This window comes from Oncorhynchus clarkii, chromosome 27 (genome assembly GCF_045791955.1).
Source record: "Oncorhynchus clarkii lewisi isolate Uvic-CL-2024 chromosome 27, UVic_Ocla_1.0, whole genome shotgun sequence".
Lineage (NCBI taxonomy): Eukaryota > Metazoa > Chordata > Actinopteri > Salmoniformes > Salmonidae > Oncorhynchus > Oncorhynchus clarkii.
The window spans coordinates 4,913,344-4,934,888 of record NC_092173.1 but is presented as its reverse complement, the minus strand read 5'-3'; the positions used below and the strand labels follow the sequence as shown (position 1 = coordinate 4,934,888).

Sequence of the window (21,545 nt, the reverse complement as noted above, 5' to 3'; positions counted from 1 at the left end):
AAAAAGGCATTGTTTCTTATGCTGGGCATCATTCACAAGTGATAATATATAATTCACAAGAAATAGGCTTATATTGTCCCCAATCAGACTATTCTTCATTTAATCGTGTCTTTAAATATACTAAATAATACATGCGTAACATTTGTTAGAATTTAGAATGGACCATTATCATGCACCTGTATTGAAACAGGGGCAGCGGGAAAAATACATGTCATCTATGCACATAAATAGTGAATGGAGGACGCTTTTCCCGTGGTTTATTTTCATGGCAGCCAGCTAGGCTATACTCCTGATCTAAATATAAGCAATGTGCTTAATATTAGGAAGGTTGAGAAATACATTTAGTAGGCCTAGCCAAAAGAAAACTGATGGGATCCTCCTCTTCTTAATAGAGGCCATCACTCTGTTTTCTCCCGCAATTGCATAGCCTATAGAAATGTCGCACAACATGAGCTGATGGGCTCTCATTAACTGTTTGATTAGATTTTCGAATACATTTGCATTGATGTCAGAGGGATTAGAGGGACAAAAGAGTGCTGAGTACCAGAGAGTTAGCAAGTTTGTTAGGCTGCTAATGACCAGCAGCAGCATCAGAGCTTGGAGAAGCCTAATTACCGTGACTTAATGGTCATGTGGAATTTGACTGCCTTCATGACTCGTGACCACCGGCGTGGTGGTAATACGGTCACCGCAAAAGCCCTAGGCATAAGCTCTAATACGCATATGGATGTTTTGAAATAATCAGAAAGCGCCGTCCATTTCGTTGCGTTATAGGCTTTGAAACAACACCTCCAATGACCATGTTTTCCACTCAGTTTCATCCCATTGAACTGTTTTCTGATCATCAACTGATCATCACAGTGAGGGTGAGTTATAAAAGGCACATACTGTTTCGACGATAAGTGTTTGATGTGATTTTTGATAGCATTGCATTGATGAACAAAAAAAAAGTGGTGGTTAGAGGGACAATAGTACCCTGAGTACCAGGCCATTAGTGACCTGATGGTTGGATACTAACAACGCATGTCCAGAGAGCATAAGAGGAGATTACCGTGACACAAATGGAATTTTACTGAGGTTATGACTCATGGCTGCCAGTGTGGCGGTAATACGGTCACAGCCCTACTCATATGACTTTACTGTACATCAGTGCCATGCCCATTGCCCATTTCTCCATTTGCATGTGGTTACAAGAAGTGTTTGTGTGTGTGTGTGTGTGTGTGTGTGTGTGTGTATGTTGAAGTGTTGTTGTGTTCTCCAGACAGAGGGGACTATGTTGTATGTCTGGGTCCCTCGTGTGGTACTGTGATGTTGTTGTGGCCTTCAGCAAGCAAATTAACTGGACATCCGTGTGCAGCAGAGAGAGAGATAAGGATGACCTGGCTAGGTGGATGATGTCACTAAGGACAGACAGACAGACGCTATCTTTTGCCGTTAGCGCAGAAGATTGCGGCCCTCCCCCCAACTCGGACGACACTTGGCCAATTGTGCGCTGACCTATGGGACTCCAGATCACGGCCGGTTGTGACACAGCTCCAGGCTCGTACCCGGGTCTGTAGTGACGCCTCTAGCACTGTAGTGACGCCCTTAGACCGCTGCGTCACTCCCCCCCAAGAGTTGATCCACTGTTGTATGAATGAATAAGTAAGGAACTTCAAAAACAGATCCGCTCTGGAGGCCCAAGCGCCTGGCATCCATGTCAAAACATTTTTAAACGTAATAAATCCGTTTGAGAGTAACCCTCCAAAAAGTAATTCCTTCATAAACATTTTTCATTTCCATATGTTCTAGGAAGCTAAGTGTTTGTTTCTTGGGCTCCAGAAATGTGACTGAAAAAGGGCCCCTGGTCTTGAAAAAGCTCAAATTCAACTGATTGAAAGTACAAGGGGGGCATTGGTGAACAAATGTCGTGGTCAAGGCTAGGACGGCGCCAGTGCAATGAGTGGAGCTTACTCAGGTGTTCAAATGCTCATATCAGACGAGAGGCTAAAATATAGAAATTAAACATGGTCCCATGTTTCATGAGCTGAAATAAAAGTTCCCAGAAATGTTCCATACGCACAAAAACCTAATTTATCTAAAAAATGAAAAAACATCCCTGTTAGTGAGCATTTCTCCTTTGCCAGGATTTACCATCCACCTGACAGATGTGGCATATCAAGAAGCTGATTAAACAGAATGATCATTACACACAGGTGCACCTCGTGCTGGGGACAATAAAAGGCCACTCTAAAATGTGCAGTAAGGAACGCACAAAATTAACTGGACATCATCAGATCATCACACAACACAATGCCACAGATGTCTCAAGTTTTGAGAGAGCGTGCAATTGGCATGCATGCTGCTGGAATGTCCAACCAAAGCTGTTACCAGATCATTTAATGTTAATTTCTCGACCACAAACAGCCTCCAACGTCGTATTAGAGAAGTTGGTAGTACATCCGACTGGCCTCACAACTGCAGACCACGTGTAACCACGCCATCCCAGGACCTCCACATCCGACTTCACCTGAGACCAGCCACCCTGACAGCTGATAAAACAGTGGGTTTGCACAACCAAAGAATTTCTGCAAAAACTGTCAGAAACCGTCTCAGGGAAGCTCATCTGCGTGCTCATCGTCCTCACCAGGGTCTTGACCTGACTGCGTCGGTGTCATAACCGACTTCAGTGGACAAATGCTCACCTTTGATAGTCACTGGCATACTGGAGAAGAAGTGTGCTCTTCATGTATGAATCCTGGGTTTAACTGTAACGGGAAGATGACCGGGCGTCGTTTGGGCGAGTGGTTTGCCGATGTCAAGTTATGAACAGAGTGCCCCAAGGTGGCGGTGCGGTTATGGTGTGGGCAGGCATAAGGTACGGACAATGAACCCAATTGCATTTTATCGATGGCAATTTGAATGCACAGAGATACCGTGACAAAATCCTGAGGCCCATTGTCATGCCATTCATCCGCTACCATCATCTCATGTTTCAGCATGATAATGCACAGCCCCATGTCACAAGGAACTGTACAGAATTCCTGGAAGCTGAAAATGTCCCAGTTCTTCCATGATCTGCATACTCACCAGACATGTCACCCATTGAGAATGTTTGGGATGCTCTGGATGGACGTGTACGACAGCGTGTTCCATTTCCCATCAACTTCACATAGCCGTTAGAGGAGTGGGACAACATTCCACAGGCCACAATCAACAGCCTAATCAACTATACGCGAAGGAGATGTCGCCCTGCATGAGGTAAATGGTGGTCAAACCAGAAACGGACTAGTTTTCTGATCCTTGCCAATTCGTTTTTTTTAAGGTATATGTGACCAACAGATGCATATCTGTATTGCAAGTCATGTGAAATCCATAGATTATGGCCTAATGCATTAATCTAAATTGACTGATTTCCTTATATGAACTGTAATAGTAAAATCTTTTAAATTGTTGCAGTTTCAGTTTATATTTTTGTTCAGTGTACATTTCCGGACACCGGTACCTTGACCTTCATTTTTAGTCAGTCCAATGGCCTTGCTTATTTGTGCCAAATACAGTGCATTGCGAAAGTATTCGGCCCCCTTGAACTTTGCGACCTTTTGCCACATTTCAGGCTTCAAACATAAAGAAAAACATGTATTTTTTTGTGAAGAATCAACAACAAGTGGGACACAATCATGAAGTGGAACGACATTTATTGGATATTTCAAACTTTTTTAACAAATCAAAAACTGAAAAATTGGGCGTGCAAAATTATTCAGCCCCTTTACTTTCAGTGCAGCAAACTCTCTCCAGAAGTTCAGTGAGGATCTCTGAATGATCCAATGTTGACCTAAATTACTAATGATGATAAATACAATCCACCTGTGTGTAATCAAGTCTCCGTATAAATGCACCTGCACTGTGATAGTCTCAGAGGTCCGTTAAAAGCGCAGAGAGCATCATGAAGAACAAGGAACACACCAGGCAGGTCCGAGATACTGTTGTGAAGAAGTTTAAAGCCGGATTTGGATACAAAAAGATTTCCCAAGCTTTAAACATCCCAAGGAGCACTGTGCAAGCGATAATATTGAAATGGAAGGAGTATCAGACCACTGCAAATCTACCAAGACCTGGCCGTCCCTCTAAACTTTCAGCTCATACAAGGAGAAGACTGATCAGAGATGCAGCCAAGAGGCCCATGATCACTCTGGATGAACTGCAGAGATCTACAGCTGAGGTGGGAGACTCTGTCCATAGGACAACAATCAGTCGTATATTGCACAAATCTGGCCTTTATGGAAGAGTGGCAAGAAGAAAGCCATTTCTTAAAGATATCCATAAAAAGTGTTGTTTAAAGTTTGCCACAAGCCACCTGGGAGACACACCAAACATGTGGAAGAAGGTGCTCTGGTCAGATGAAACCAAAATTGAACTTTTTGGCAACAATGCAAGACGTTATGTTTGGCGTAAAAGCAACACAGCTCATCACCCTGAACACACCATCCCCACTGTCAAACATGGTGGTGGCAGCATCATGGTTTGGGCCTGCTTTTCTTCAGCAGGGACAGGGAAGATGGTTAAAATTGATGGGAAGATGGATGGAGCCAAATACAGGACCATTCTGGAAGAAAACCTGATGGAGTCTGCAAAAGACCTGAGACTGGGACGGAGATTTGTCTTCCAACAAGACAATGATCCAAAACATAAAGCAAAATCTACAATGGAATGGTTCAAAAATAAACATATCCAGGTGTTAGAATGGCCAAGTCAAAGTCCAGACCTGAATCCAATCGAGAATCTGTGGAAATAACTGAAAACTGCTGTTCACAAATGCTCTCCATCCAACCTCACTGAGCTCGAGCTGTTTTGCAAGGAAGAATGGGAAAAAATGTCAGTCTCTCGATGTGCAAAACTGATAGAGACATACCCCAAGCGACTTACAGCTGTAATTGCAGCAAAAGGTGGCGCTACAAAGTATTAACTTAAGGGGGCTGAATAATTTTGCACGCCCAATTTTTCAGTTTTTGATTTGTTAAAAAAGTTTGAAATATCCAATAAATGTCGTTCCACTTCATGATCGTGTCCCACTTGTTGTTGATTCTTCACAAAAAAATACAGTTTTATATCTTTATGTTTGAAGCCTGAAATGTGGCAAAAGGTCGCAAAGTTCAAGGGGGCCGAATACTTTCGCAATGCACTGTATATGATCGAAAAATGTGGAGATAAATATTATATTATTCAACTGAGAAATTTGTTTCCGGTCACTAATGATTCAATATTTCAGTGGGCACAGATGTCAGTTCATCGTTTAGGTTTGATTTACATTTGGTTGAGTTGTCAACTAACGTGAATCCAACAAAACATGTCACCATGTCATTGAATTTAGGTAAAAAAGTTGAGTGAAACAAATGTGAAAAACCCTTACATTGATGCCTTTTTTCAAATCCAATCAGTTTTCCAGGTTGATTCAACGTCATCACATTGACTTTGTTTGGTTGAAATTATGTGGAAACAACATTCATTCAACCAGTTGTTGCTCAGTGGCTAGGCCATATAATTTCGCATATGAAAGCCAATCATCATAAAAAATACTTGAGTAGACGCTAAGTTAAAAAAAAAAATACAAATCTCAGAAATGGCCATTTAGGCTGCTGTAATATTGACAAAAGGTCAAGGTCATTGTGACTGAACATATTCAGTAGGTTCCATATAGACTGAGTACACCAAACATAAAGGAACACCTTCCTAATATTGAGTTGCACCCCCACTTTTGCCCTCAGAACAACCTCAGGGTATGGACTACAAGGTGTCGAAAGCGTTCCACAGGGATGCTGGCCCATGTTGACTCCAATGCTTCCCACAGTTGTGTCCAGTTGGCTGGATGTCCATTGGGTGGTAGACCATTCTTAAAACACACGGGAAACTGTTTAGTGTGGAAAAACCCAGCAGCATTGCAGTTCTTGACACAAACCGGTGCGCCTGGCACCTACAGTACCAGTCAAAAGTTTTGGACACACCTACTCATTCAACGGTTTTCCTTTATTTTACGATTTTCTACATTGTAGAATAATAGTGAAGACATCAAAATTGTGAAATAACACATATGGAATCTTGCAGCAACCAAAAAAAGTGTTAAACAAATCAAATTTTATCTTCTAAGAAGACACCCTTTGCCTTGATGACCACTTTGCACACTCTTGGCATTCTCTCAACCAGCTTCAGCTGGAATGCTTTTCCAACCGTCTTGAAAGAGTTCCGACATACAGTATGCTGAGCACTTGTTGGCTGCTTTTCCTTCACTCTGTGGTCCAGCTCATCCCAAACCATCTCAATTGGGTTGAGGTCGGGTAATTGTGGAGGTCAGGTCATCTGATGCAGCACTCCATCACTCTCCTTCTTGGTCAAATAGTCCGTACACAGCCTGGAGGTATGTTGGGTCATTGTACTGTTGAAAAACAAATGATAGTCCTACTAAGTGCAAACCAGATGGGATGGCGTATCACTGCTGAATGCTGTGGTAACCATGCTGCACATACGGAGATCATCCGTTCACCTACTCTGCATCTCGCAAAAACACAGCGGTTGGAACCAAAAATCTCAAATTTGGACTCATCAGACCAAAAGGACAGATTTCCACCGGTCTAATGTCCATTGCTCATGTTTCTTGGCCCAAGCAAGTTTGTTCTTCTTATTGGTGTCCTTTAGTAGTGGTTTCTTTGCAGCAATTCGACCATGAAGGCCTGATTCACGCAGTCTCCTCTGAACAGCTGATGTTGAGATGTGTCTCTTACTTGAAGTCTGTGAAGCAATTATTTGGGCTGCAATTTATGAGGCTGGTAACTCTAATTAACTTATCGTCTGCAGCAGAGGTAACTCTGGGTCTTCCGTTCCTGTGGCGGTCCTCATGAGAGCCAGATTCCTCATAGCGCTTAATGGTTTTTGCGACTGCACTTGGAGAAACTTTCAAAGTTTTTGAAATTTTCCAGATTGACTGACCTTCATGTCTTAAAGTAATGGTGGACTGTCATTTCTCTTTGCTTATTTGAGCTGTTCTTGCCATTATATGGACTTGGTATTTTACCAAATAGGTCTATCTTCTGTATACCACCTCCTACCTTGTCACAACACAACTGATTGGCTCATACGCAATAAGGAAAGAAATTCCGCAAATTAACTTTTAACAATGCACACCTGTTAATTGATATGCATTCCAGGTGACCACCTCATGAAGCTGGTTGAGAGAATGCCAAGACTGTGCCAAGCTGTCATCAAGGCCTAGGGTGGCTACTTTGAAGAATCTCAAATATAAAATATATATTTTTGGGATATTACATGATTCCATATGTGTTGTTTCATAGTTTTGATGTCTTCACTATTATTCTACAATGTAGATATCCATTTTAATCCATTTTAGAATAAGGAGGTAAAGTAAAACAATTTGGAAAAAGTAAAGGGGTCTGAATACTTTCCGAATGGACTGTATGTCATGTTCTTAATGTTTTGTATACTCAGTTTATACCATTACATATGTAGATATTAAAATAAACAGCATTTTCTACCTTATAACAATAATATTTTGTGCCAATTTTGATTAAATTTGGTTCAGTGGATACTGAGGGAACATAGGGCTGAGGGAACATAGTGTGGTCCCCGCCTATATTAACATGCAGCTTTCTGGATAAATAACAAGTTGTCTCTCCTGTTCACTGGAGCACAGTGAGTTAGATATGCACAAATTATTCGTACAAATTCTCATTACTGTAGCTGTTGACCAAAAACGCTCTGTATGTTCTTAGTGCATCTCTCTCTCTCTCTCTCTCTCAGAGAGGGCATCTGTTTCAGTCTCCTCTAAGCTAATGGCGTGACTTTCAACTGAAGACTAAAAAGGCCCTCCCTCCTTCACAGATGACTGGATCATATTTACTGCCATGACAAGAGCACTCCAGCTCTGCCAGGGCGATGATATAAGACCGTTAGCCTTGGACGTGATTTCTCATCTCCTTACTTACAATGACAAATGATACGCAAATTAAGAAATGAAAAACAACGTTACATCCTCCTCCCAGAGGTCAAAAAGGTCCACCAAAGTCACCTCACTATTCCCCCCCCCCCCCCCCTCTCAACATCTCTATTCCTCTTCTAATCTCTTCATATTTAACAGTGCCCTTAACATCCTGTCCAGTTTCTCTCGCTCTCTTCCCCCCCCCCCCCCCACTCTCACCATCTCTATTCCTCTTCTAATCTCTTCATATTTAACAGTGCCCTTAACATCCTGTCCAGTTTCTCTCGCTCTCTTTCTCCCCCCCCCCCCCCCCCCACTCTCACCATCTCTATTCCTCTTCTAATCTCTTCATATTTAACAGTGCCCTTAACATCCTGTCCAGTTTCTCTCGCTCTCTTCCCCCCCCCCCCCCCCCCCACTCTCAACATCTCTATTCCTCTTCTAATCTCTTCATATTTAACAGTGCCCTTAACATCCTGTCCAGTTTCTCTCGCTCTCTTTCCCCCCCCCCACTCTCAACATCTCTATTCCTCTTCTAATCTCTTCATATTTAACAGTGCCCTTAACATCCTGTCCAGTTTCTCTCGCTCTCTTTCCCCCCCCCCCCACTCTCAACATCTCTATTCCTCTTCTAATCTCTTTATATTTAACAGTGCCCTTAACATCCTGTCCAGTTTCTCTCGCTCTCTTTCCCCCACCCTCCCCCTCTTCACGCTCAGCGCCCCTTCTCTTGGCTCCTTGACCCTCCTCCTCTCTCTCTCTCTCTCCCCCTCTCTCTCCCCCTCTTGTTCCCTCTCTCTTGGCAGCAACGGAAATGGTAAAGAGGAGAGTACAGAATGCCCAGTCGAGCCCCCACAGTGAAGCTATGCCATCTGCAGACCTGGCATAATGCGCCCATGGCTCTCATACAACCACGCAACCCCTGAACTGCCAACATACGAACCAAGGAAAAACACAATCCCCCATTCCTCCTTTTCACCCTCATCTTCCTCTCTCCTCCACCCTCCTCTTCTTCCATACACCTCATACCAACTGTCTCTCCCTCGCTCTTCCTCCTCCATCTCCTCCTCTTCCTCACCCATACACATCCTCCTCTCCATCTCCTCCTCTAGTGACGTTATTGGCAGTGGGTGAAAAGGGAGGCGTTTTGCTGCTCCACTCTGGTTTTATAAGAGGGGGCTGACTGGACTGTATCGTAGGCTATGCCTCGTGACAGGTAGCACCCCCTCTGCAGTATTATATAGCGCTGAGGACTAAGTCTGTGTCCTAGATGGCGCCCTATTCCCTATATAGTGCCCTACTTTTGACCAGGGCCGGATCAAAAGTAGTGCGCTGTATAGGAAATAGGGTGACATTTGGGCACAGGCTCTGACAGTATTACATCCCCGTTCCCTTCTGGAATGAGATTAAAATTAGAGGGTGATGTCATGCATCTCAAGATGGTTGGGGAAGTGTAGCGGTACTGTGAGTCTTCTTCTAAGACTCTTGGCTGTCTATTCCTTTTCTGGGGAGAAACGGATGCTGTATCTACACACTCATTGACGTTTCGTTGCTACGGGGGCCTGTAATTGCAAGTCAAGGGTCACGAGTTCACCAACGGTCTCGATGTAATAGCCCTGAGTGGAAATGGATGTGGTCAGAAATATTGACCCTTTGCAACAGACGCGGATACACACATGCAGGCGTACACACACACACAAACAAACGCACACACACTGGCCAGTGATGGAGCTAAGGGAGGTTGTGCTGGTACACCCACTACCTTCAGTTAGTTGTAAATGAACCCCATGAGCATTCTAGGAGCTTGATGGATTAGTGTAAACATACCGCGGCAAAATGTTAATGGACATCGATGAAATAACACACAGCCTAAACCTTCTAAAGTGTCCATCATGCCCTCGTCGCAGCTCTTTGGCTTAATGCATTGTCTCTAAAAGAAAGCCAATCTCCTGAAAGGACTATGGGTGGATCTGCTGCTGAGTGGTAGAGCTCACACACACACAAGTTGGATCATCATGGCAATAAGAAGAGCATTCGAGAACAGTGTATAAAATGTGCTGGGTGTTAGGAAACATCCTGATGGGTGAATAAAAGGTGCTGGGTGTTAGGAAACATCCTGATGGGTGAATAAAAGGTGCTGGGTGTTAGGAAACATCCTGATGGGTGAATAAAAGGTGCTGGGTGTTAGGAAACATCCTGATGGGTGAATAAAAGGTGCTGGGTGTTAGGAAACATCCTGATGGGTGAATAAAAGGTGCTGGGTGTTAGGAAACATCCTGATGGGTGAATAAAAGGTGCTGGGTGTTAGGAAACATCCTGATGGGTGAATAAAAGGTGCTGGGTGTTACGAAACATCCTGATGGGTGAATAAAAGGTGCTGGGTGTTAGGAAACATCCTGATGGGTGAATAAAAGGTGCTGGGTGTTACGAAACATCCTGATGGGTGAATAAAAGGTGCTGGGTGTTAGGAAACATCCTGATGGGTGAATAAAAGGTGCTGGGTGTTACGAAACATCCTGATGGGTGAATAAAAGGTGCTGGGTGTTAGGAAACATCCTGATGGGTGAATAAAAGGTGCTGGGTGTTAGGAAACATCCTGATGGGTGAGTAAAAGGTGCTGGGTGTTAGGAAACATCCTGATGGGTGAATAAAAGGTGCTGGGTGTTAGGAAACATCCTGATGGGTGAATAAAAGGTGCTGGGTGTTAGGAAACATCCTGATGGTTGAATAAAAGGTGCTGGGTGTTAGGAAACATCCTGATGGGTGAATAAAAGGTGCTGGGTGTTACGAAACAAGCGGTTCCGCTCAGAACGTCGTGCCGCTGCTGCTGCAACCCGAGGCTGTGACTCATGACTCACGCACCGATCGCAGCCAATCACGCGGAACAAAGGAATAATTGAGTCAGCGATCAGAGGAAAAGGGCCAGGGGAAAAAAGACGGTTCAATCTCCCCCACAAAAGGAGTTAGTACCGGACTCATTTTTTTTTACACTGACGTCTGTTCTCTACAGCAGATCTCTCTTTATCTGAATAAGCAATCTGTATTGTTTAAAATGATCTAATAATCCTGCAACTGCTTCCTGCTGTTTTCATAGTCTTCCTCCCCAGTCAGCAGAAGACGTTGAAAAGACTTATTTTCAACGTCTTTCGCCATGTACGAAAAGAACAGTGGGAAAACTGTTAGTATATTGGCTGTTATCATATGTATCTGTGAGCACAGCATGTGGTTTGGGTGGGTGGGTGTGCTGCCTGCGGAACATGATTCATCCCAAAAACTGTCAACCTGCGTGGCTGACGGTCTCCCTCTGGACAACGTGTTGCAGCACCATTTCCAGAGCGTCTACAGCCTGGTGTAACCCACTTAGAAACAGTACCACAGCCCCATGGGGGAACAGCATGTTGGCTCTTTTATCAAGGGCGACGGCAAATAGGCCATTCATCTCAATAGCTCTCTCTCATACAAGAATCAGGTAGCAACACTGTACGCACACACCTCCATTTTTCTGTTACTCTCTCTCCCTCTCTTTTTTCAGTATATATTCTTTCTCCCAAACCGCCATCACAGCCGTATGCAGTTCTTTATTGTTTTTGTCGTTCGCACACAGTTTCCTCCTCTTGTCTCTTTCTATCATTACTTGTCTCCTTTGATGTCGGCTTCTATCCCATCACCTGTCTTGGATCTCTGTCTCAAACTCGCTGTCTGCGCCATGCTGACGGCAAAATCGCTGCATTTAGTGAATATTTCTGGGCCGCCTTTGTCCGGGTAGCCAAGTCATTTAAAAAGGTGCTGTGGCTGGCACAAGACAGACAATAGTCCTGTCCTTGTCATAACAAAAGTCTAGCACGCACACACGCGCACACGCACAAAATGAGCTTGCACATCCCTGTACATAAAACAGACAACACACACACAGCATTGTCAGCATTGGCACTGTGATAATGGCAGGGCGAGAAGCAATCTGTGTACCCCCACCCTTCTCCATATCAGACAGCCCCTTGGTTAGCTGCTGTTCTTCAGAGGAACGATCGCTGGGACAAACAGAATCACCCACAAGCACACACACACACACACACACACAGAGGCGCTGGAGGTGAGGCTGCCCACTCTGTTGCCCCTGTATCATGCGTCTGAAAGTAAGACAGCTGGCCAATCAAAATGCTGCCTAACTCAACACGGGCCACCTTCTGTCCAGCAGGACTCTGGGTAGCCAGACCGTTGGTAGGGTGGAGAGGTCTCCAGTCTTATGAAATGTGTACGCATATTGTATTTTTTTCCACAATCTAAAATAAAACACAGATTGAGGGAGAGGTCACAAAATAAATCAAACAATCTTTGTTATTGTGAGAGGTGAGAGAAGAATGCGGTGATGGACACGAGAATAACAACAAGAAAAGGCCCAGTGATAGTTGCCATGGTAAATATGACCCTCATCACCCACTGAACTTGCTTTCCCTCTTCCTTCTCCTTCTTCCTCTACTTCTCTCTCTCCTGCTCTCGTTTACTCTCCCTGTCTCTTAACCTCTCTTTCCATCCTCCTACCTTCCTCTCTATTTCTCCTTTCCGCCAGGGTAGCTCCCCCACAGGGCCCAGGCTAGAGGGTCATAAGACAGGGCCGAGAGAGCCGACCTTCAGCCTGTCACGCCAGTTGAGCCAGGACCCATCGGAGACAGACCTCAAGGAGACACAGCCAGCACCAGAGCAACCCAGCCTGCCTTTAACCCATTTTATGTTTTCATGTTAACTGTTTGTTAGAATATTTTATAGATTCTTCTAAATAATAGGGTGCTGAATCCTCGTAGATAGTCAACAAATTGAACAATACAGCACCATAAATTATATCATATTATAAACTGGGTGGTTCGAGCCCTGAATGCTGATTGGCTGACAGCCATAGTATATCAGACCGTTTACCACGGGTATGACAAAACATGTATTTTTACAGCTCTAATTACGTTGGTAACCAGTTTAGAATAGCAATAAGGCACCTCGGGGTTTTTTTATACCACGGCTAAAGGCTGTGCCCAGGCACTCTCCGATGCATCGTGACTAAGAACAGCCCTTAGCTGTGGTATATTGGCCATATACCACACCACCTCGGGCCTTATTGCTTAAGTATATCACTCACCAAATAGATTTCACAATAATAAATAAAAAAAGTATGTATATTTATATAGGTATGTGTATGTATATACATTTGAAGTCGGAAGTTTATATACACCTTAGCCAAATTGTTTACAGACAGATTATTTCACTTAAAATTCACCGTATCACAATTCCAGTGGGTCAGAATTCCAGTGGGTCAGAACATACACTAAGTTGACTGTACCTTTAAACAGCTTGGAAAATTCCAGAAAATTATGTCATGGCTTTAGAAGCTTCTGATAAGCTAATTGACATCATGTGAGTCAATTGGAGGTCTACCTGTGGATGTATTTCAAGGCCTACCTTCAAACTCAGTGCCTCTTCGCTTGACATCATGGGAAAATCAAAAGAAATCAGCCAAGACCTGAGAAAAAAAATTGTAGACCTCCACAAGTCTGGTTCATCCCTTGGAGCAATTTCCAAACGCCTGAAGGTACCACGTTCATCTGTACAAACAATAGTGCACAAGTATAAACACCATGGGACCACGCAGCCATCATAACGCTCAGAAAGGAGACGCAACTAACTTTGGTCCGAAATGTGCAAATCAATCCCAAAACAACAGCAAAGGATATTGTGAAGATGCTGGAGGAAGAGGTACAAAAGTATCTATATCCACAGTAAAACGAATCCTATGTCGACATAAACTGAAAGGCCACTCAGTAAGGAAGAAGCCACTGCTTCAAAACTGCCATAAAAAAGCCAGACTACAGTTTGAATTGCACATGGGGACAAAGATTGTACTTTTTGGAGAAATGTTCTCTGGTCTGATGAAACAAAAATAGAACTGTTTGACCATAATGACCATTGTTTTGTTTGGAGGAAAAAGGGGGAGGCTTGCAAGCCGAAGAACACCATCCCAACCGTGAAGCACGGGGGTGGCAGCATCATATTGTGGGGGTGCTTTGCTGCTGGAGGGACTGGTGCACTTTATATGGATATATTGAAGCAACATCTCAAGACATCAGTCAGGAAGTTACAGCTTGGTCACAAATGGGTCTTCCAAATGGACAATGACTCCAAGCATACTTCCAAAGTTGTGGCAAAAAGGCCTAAGGACAACAAAGTCAAGGTATTGGAGAGGCCATCACAAAGCCCTGACCTCAATCCTATAGAAAATGTGTGGGCAGAACTGAAAAAGCATGTGCGAGCAAGGAGGCCTACAAACCTGACTCAGTTACACCAGCTCTGTCAGGAAGGAATGGGCCAAAATTCACCCAACGTTTGACCCAAATTAAACAATTTAAAGGCAATGCTACCAAATACTAATTGAGTATATGTAAACTTCTGACCCACTGGGAATGTGATGAAAGAAATAAAATAAGAAATAAATCATTCTCTCTACTATTATTCTGACATTTCACATTCTTAAAATAAAGTGGTGATCCTAACTGACCTAAGACAGGGAATTTTTACTGGGATTAAATGTCAGGAATTGTGAAAAACTGAGTTTAAATGTATTTGGTTAAGGTGTATGTAAACTTCCAACTGTATATGTATGCATACGTGTATGTATATGGATATATATATTTACCAAAAAAAGATATGGGGGATTGGAAATGTTGCAGAAAATTACATTGATGGAAGCAACAATCTTTCCACAATATTAAGCTGATCCACCCCTAAAAAGTTTTTTTTTTTTTTTAATGTAAATAAATAAATAGATTTCACAATGCATTACGTAACATTTTAGCCATACTCTCATGTAGACAGACTACTGTCACTGTGGTAAACAATATTTATACTGTCATCATTAGACCCACAGACACATCTAATCTTCTATAGGCCAACTCACATGTGCCAGACAGACTACTGTATCTGTTAAAATCAAATCTCATACATCTGTTTCATAGATTATCTGGCAGTAGGCAATCTCTTAATCTCACATCTATTGAATAGATGATCCTGTTTCTTACTCAAAGCACTACCAATAACAAATATCTGTAAACTCAGCTTTACTAAAATCTCATTGTTAGAGATTTTAAGATTCTGAGTAAAATATCAGTTTATCTTTTCAAATTACATTACACATACATAGCCTATTTAACTGACACTTGTGGTTGGTTTGATAGAGGGATTAACCTTGATGACCAGACATGACAATGCAGACATGAAAATACTAATATTGTCAATTATTCTAACCATAAAAAGTGTTGTGAGTTTCAATTCACTAGCCGTGTTTACACAAGCAGCTCAATTCTGATATTTTTTTTACTAATTGGTCTTGTGACCAATCAGATCAGCTCTTTTGTCAATAATTGAGTATAATATCAGAATTGGGCTGCCTGTGGAAATGCAGCCATAGTGGCATATTACTTGTATTTGTGAGGTCATTTTAGGTTCCATTTAGACAGATTTCACCTGTAAACTGGGATGGTCCACGCCATGTTTTTCCACCTCAGAGCATGTGAACTGTTTTTGCAACAACACAGCTGCACTGTGGGAGGAATCATGTGTTGGATGATATGGCAGCATTTAACCCCCAGGCTCCCACTGTGTATTTGTGTCCCTTTTCCACAGGATGTACACCTCTTCACTCCTGCTAATATAGCCTTTCCACTGACTACAGCTGATTACCATCGAATCACTAGTTTCCCCCGTGGCTATCAAAGGAATTAACTTGGGGGAGAAAAGGTTTGGAATCAAGAGAAGCAAAAACATTTACTGAATGGAGCACAACAAAGAGAGATAGACAGTGAAAAAAAACCTTGATGAGAATCACAAGAGGAAGACATGGCTTGAGGCAAAAACAACTCTATAATGTATTATAATTAACCTTTGTGCCGGTTACTAATAAAATAATGATTAGGGCCCAGTGCAGTCAAAGATGTAATTTTCCTGTGTTTTATATACATTTCCACACTATGAGGTTGGAATAATACCTGTCACATTTTGAAAATGATAAAGCCCTTATAGTAGAAGAGCTGTTCGAAAAAACTGACTGAAATTGCAGCCTGTTTTGGTGGGATGGAGTTTTGGCCTGCCTGGTGACATCGTCAGACGGTAAATTAGTTAATAGAACAATAAGAAACAGAGTTCCAAACCTCTCTGTCAATAACAGCTAGTTTTAGTTTTTTCCACTCCACTCAAACCACTACCAGACAGTCCTAGCAAAATTCTTGCTTGAAGAATTCCTCTATGCTAAGAAGCTATTTTAGTTTATTCTTGACCATTTTTTTATTGAAAAAAATCACAGTAAGGTACTTAATTGTTACCCATAAATTATTTTATATTGAGATAAAAATGGGTGCATTAATCGAGAATGGCAATACATTTCACGTTGAACGGACAGGAATATCACAATGAAAAATATGGACACATTCGCCATCTACCCGTTTATATTCAGCTCCATTGCGCTGTCCACCGTGCAAAGCGCCAGCTATTAATGTATGAATGCCTATTCTTATTACCCAACCTCATACAGGCCTCACAGCAGCGGAAATTATGCTTTGACACTTGCTAATTGTCTAAACGAGTTCCTTCCTAACCCCGTGAACCGGAACGAACAATGGCAGAATCTCAGTATACGAGCTGTCCATGCTCAAGACCCGCGACGCTGAGCAACAACACTGACTAGGCTAGCTACTCCTCACCTGTCAGGCTGTCGTAACACTCGATCTCCGTGATCTCCACGGTTCTCCGCTGCTCTTCCGTCAGCTTGACGGCGGCTTGGCTCAGGAGGTTGACCTCGGAGTCCGTGCTTTCATCCACTAAATGCACCCCTTTCAGTTGCAGCAGAGCCCGGTGGTACTTCCCTATCGCTTCCCGGAATTTCTTCTCCTTGTAGCAGCGGTGGCCCTCCACCTTGAAGTCAATGGCTTTCTGTATGTTTGCCTCCATCTCCATCTGTGCCGAGCCGGCAAGACACCCTCCTCCAACGCCGACGTCCCCCGCAGCCGCCGCCAGGCTCCGGCCCCCCGCCTCTGGGTAGCTCTTCAGGCTCTTTATGGAGTGCTGTTTTGCTTCCATCTCTCTCAGTGGGCGCGACTGGACCGGGCCATGCTGTTCCGACGAAGGTCTAATTACTCCGAGAGGACTGGAGCGGCGTGCTGTGCATAAAGAAAGCGCGAGACAGGCAGGCAACAACAATACAGATGAGAGCGAGAGAATAAAAACCTAGCACGCACCGCGCAAATAGGCAATAAACTATCAAAACAGCTTACACAAATTCAGATTACCGTAAATTGTATTTTATATAAAAATCACAAATAATTGGCCAGACATGACAATGCTGAAATGAACTGATTCCTGAATTACAAGCCCTCTTCTATCTATTTTTGACCATCGCGCGAGAGGATGCCTTCGATTGTGTGTCTGCGCTCGAGCCCCCGGCATGCGCCGCTTCAGCACCACAGCCAGCGGACTCAGGCTCGCGCGTGATGCATTGTGGGGAAATCGAGAAGAGTCGTGCGGAGTTCAATCGGATCTTTCACCTTAAAGTTGTAAGCAATCTTCACTTTGATTCATATGACCAATCAAGAGTCATGATGGATGTATGCAAAGAAACGGGAAATAAAACTAAAAAAACAACACCAACATTTATTACCAGGAGTTGAAATTACTGTATGAATATGCCGGGGGTAGAGACTAAATCTATTCTACAAATCTGTCGTTTTAAAACCTGTAATCAACAACATGATTGTAGTAAGCCTGTGTGCTCTAGCTCTGATCCAAATGACAATTGCGCAAATGAAATCAATGAACTCAAGACTATTCCATATACACTATACATACAAAAGTATGTGGACACCCCTTCAAATGAGTGGATTCGGCTATTTCAGCCACACAACACAGTTGTTCACCTGACTAGGCATCTCCTTTGCCTTTTAGTTTTTTGCTTTCTTGAGTAAGGCAGCTCCAAAATGCAGGTGTTTCAGCCTAGCTCAGTGCTTTCCGTGGTGGTGGGGCAGCTAGCGGAAAATACAGAGCTTAGGGGTTGGTGATGTTCCCTTGTTGTGCCGTGATTGGCTCAGTGTTCTGTCACTCATGGGACACTACGTCAGCGCAAAATCTACAGGTAGAGCTAGACATTCAGGCCCCTTGGGTGCTGCCATAGAATTACATTAGAAGTGCCCATCCAAGAAGACTCAAGGTAATTGGCCATAGATAAAATAATGTCAAATCACATTATATCTACCGTAGCTTTGATTGTACTGGACATGTCAACATCATACTTTCAAAATGTTAGCTAGCAAGCTAGACAAGCAGTCATCATCATGAATCAAGTTGACAATCTAATGGCAAATCCTTTTCAATCCTTGTCATTTGATGAAAAATTATCAATAAAACGTATCATTGCTTATCGGCCATTGGACATAAACAAGTTGCAGCGATGTGACAAGATCATAAGTTCTGGTCCATGGCGTTGCATTTGAATGTTTATCCTTTGAAATAAAATGTAAAAAAATGACCCCCCTTTTCTCCCCAATTTCGTGATATCCAATTGGTAAAGTTTGAGTACATTGTCCATGCTGTCAATCCAGCATGACTTCTGCCACGTTCAAGACAACTGGAAACTCGGAACTGGGAAATCTCAGACTTCAGTGAGTTCAAGACAACTGGAAACTCGGAACTGGGAAATCTCAGACTTCAGTGAGTTCAAGACAACTGGAAACTCGGAACTGGGAAATCTCAGACTTCGTGAGTTCAAGACAACTGGAAACTCGGAACTGGGAAATCTCAGACTTCAGTGAGTTCAAGACGACTAGGAAAATACACAAAATGATTTTGAACGGTCATCCAACTCGGGAATTCCAAATCGAGAACTCTTGCCTCTTTCTAGAGCATACAAAAAGAACCGCTGCGCCACCTTCCAGTTCAAGTGAGCACAGCACAACAAGGTGAGTCCAAAAATGTATTCTATGCTGCTGCATAAATCAAGTAATATGCTAGGGAGATACTTATACTGTAGCCAAGAAAGTAATACTAAGTGTATGTTGTGTAGTAAGCTGTTAGTAGCCCATGTCCCTCACCCTAATAATTTTACTGTAAGAATGGCCCATGTTCTGAATTCTGTCGATAGTACATTTCAAAAGTAATTAACAAAGGTGTATTGACTACGTCCGTCCTAGCTTGGATTACCTCTTATCTACTAGTCGTTCCCTTATGTCATAGCTTGGATTACCTCTTATCTACTAGTCGTTCCCTTATGTCATAGCTTGTACATCTCAATTGTTAGTAGAAACCTAATTTGTTTAAGCAAGTCAGCCATATCAGCTATGTTTTTTAAAAAGGCAGTAGATGAGGCTGAATGAACTGTTTCGCTGCCAGACAAGGCTCTGCTGATAGCCAGGTGTAGCAGTGGTAAGGATTCCCTCCATGGTGCTGAAGGAAAGCTCTGCTGTTGGGACAGCTTTATGTAAGGCATTAACAGTTTGTGGGCACCGTTTGTCACCGTTATAGTGCAATTAATGTATTGTTTAGTGTTGTGGCTTTGCCGGCATGCATAAAACTTGTTTTGCTTAAATTGCCACTGCAGCCATGCAATCTCCATAGACAAAAATTGGCAGTAGAATGGCCTTACTGAAGAGCTCAGTGACTTTCAACGTGGCACTGTCATAGGATGCCACCTTTCCAACAAGTTAGTTCATCAAATTTCTGCCCTGTTAGAGATGCCCCAGTCAACTGTAAGTGCTGTTATTGTGAAGTGGAAACATCTAGGAGCAAAGAACTGGACCACCAAGCGCTGAAGCGCATAAAAATGTGTCTGTCCTTGATTGCAACACTCACTACCGAGGTCCAGGCTGCCTCTGGAAGCAACATTAGCACAATAACTTTTCGTAGGGAGCATCATGAAATGGGTGTCCATGGCCGAGCAGCCGCACACAAGCCTAAGATTACCATGCGCAATGCCAAGCGTCGGCTGGAGTGGTGTAAAGCTCGCCTCCATTGGACTCTGGAGCAGTGGAAACGTATTCTCTGGAGGGATGAATCATGGTTCACCATCTGGCAGTCCGAAGGATGAATCTGGGTTTGGCAGATGCCAGGAGAACACTCCCTGCCCAAATGCATAGGGGCAACTGTAAAGTTTTATAGAGGAGGAATAATGGTCTGGGGCTGTTTTTCATTGTTCAGGCCCCTTAGTTCCAGTGAAAGGACATATTTTTTAATTACATGTTTTTCTCCCCAATTTCGTCATATCCAATTGGTAGTTACAGTCTTGTCCCATCTCTGCAACTCCCATACGGACTCGAGAGAGGCGAAGGTCGAGAGCCGCGCGTACTCAGAAACACAACCCCGCCAAGCCTCACTGCTTCTTTACACAATGCACACTTAACCCGGAAGCCAGCCGCACCAATGTGTTGGAGGAAACACCTTACACCTGGCGACCGTGTCAGCATGCATGCGCCCAGCCCGCCACAGGAATCGCTAGAGTGCAATGGGACAAGGACATCCTGGCCAAACCCTCTCCTAACCCAGACGATGTTGGGCCAATTGTGTGTCGCCCAGTTGCGGCCGGCTGCGACACAACCTGGTATTGAACCAGGATCTGTAGTAACGCAGCTAGCACTGCGATTGGGCTTGTAGTAGATTGTTTAACAGGTGGCAGACTATGTGAGAAGACTTGTGAACTATATTGCCATTGTATCTGAGAGGAGTGAGGTATATAGACCAATGTACAGGAAATGATAAGGGGAACGTTCCCGTGAATAAACATTTGACTATTGTAGCTGGGCCTCCGCCTGATTCATTTCCTACAAATTCTGGGTTTCAGGCTGAGAGTAATATAATTAAATTGGGTTATGTACCTGAAGAACATATTTCTCTTAACATGACCCTTGCAAGATCAATATCCTGAGCACTCTGGAGCTGGTTTTCATCAAGGATCTCTCTGTACTTTGCTCTGTTCATCTTTCCTTCGATCCTGACTAGTCTCCCAGTCCCTACTACTGCTGAAAAAACATACTCACAGCATGATGCATCCACCACCATTCTTCACTGTAGGGATGGTGCCAGGTTTCCTCCAGACGTGACACTTGGCATTTAGGCCAAAGAGTTCAGACTTGGTTTCATCAGACCAGAGAATCTTGTCTCTCACTGTCTGAGAGTCTTTAGGTGCCTTTTGTCAAACTCCAAGCGGAATGTCATGTGTCTTTTACGGAGGAGTGGCTTCCGTCTGGCCACTCTACCATAAAGGCCTGATTGGTGGAGTGCTGCAGAGATGATTGTCCTTCTGGATGGTTCTCCACAGTGGAACTCTAGAGCACTGTCAGAGTGACCATCGGGTTCTTGGTCACATCCCTGACCAAGGCCCTTCTCCCCCGATTGCTTAGTTTGACTCGGCGACCAGCTCTAGGAAGAGTCTTGATGGTTCCAAACTTCTTCCATTTAAGAATGTTGGAGGCCACTGTGTTCTTGGGGGCCTTCAATGCTGGCAAATGTTTGTTGGTACCCTTCCCCAGATCTGTGCCTCGACACAATCCTGTCTCGGAGCTCT

At 43.5% G+C, this 21,545-nt stretch overlaps 1 protein-coding gene across 1 annotated transcript in view; it reads right to left on the bottom strand.

Moving 5' to 3' along the window:
* The window catches only part of LOC139386277 (tetratricopeptide repeat protein 9B-like), a 33,754-nt gene extending 16,280 nt beyond the window's left edge, over positions 1-17,474 (bottom strand). Inside the window, exon 1 of the mRNA XM_071131774.1 lies at positions 16,702-17,474. Coding sequence (XP_070987875.1) covers positions 16,702-17,077 — 376 coding nt within the window. The 5' untranslated portion in view covers positions 17,078-17,474. The remainder of the gene's footprint in view (positions 1-16,701) is intronic.
* Positions 17,475-21,545: the final 4,071 nt, after the last annotated feature.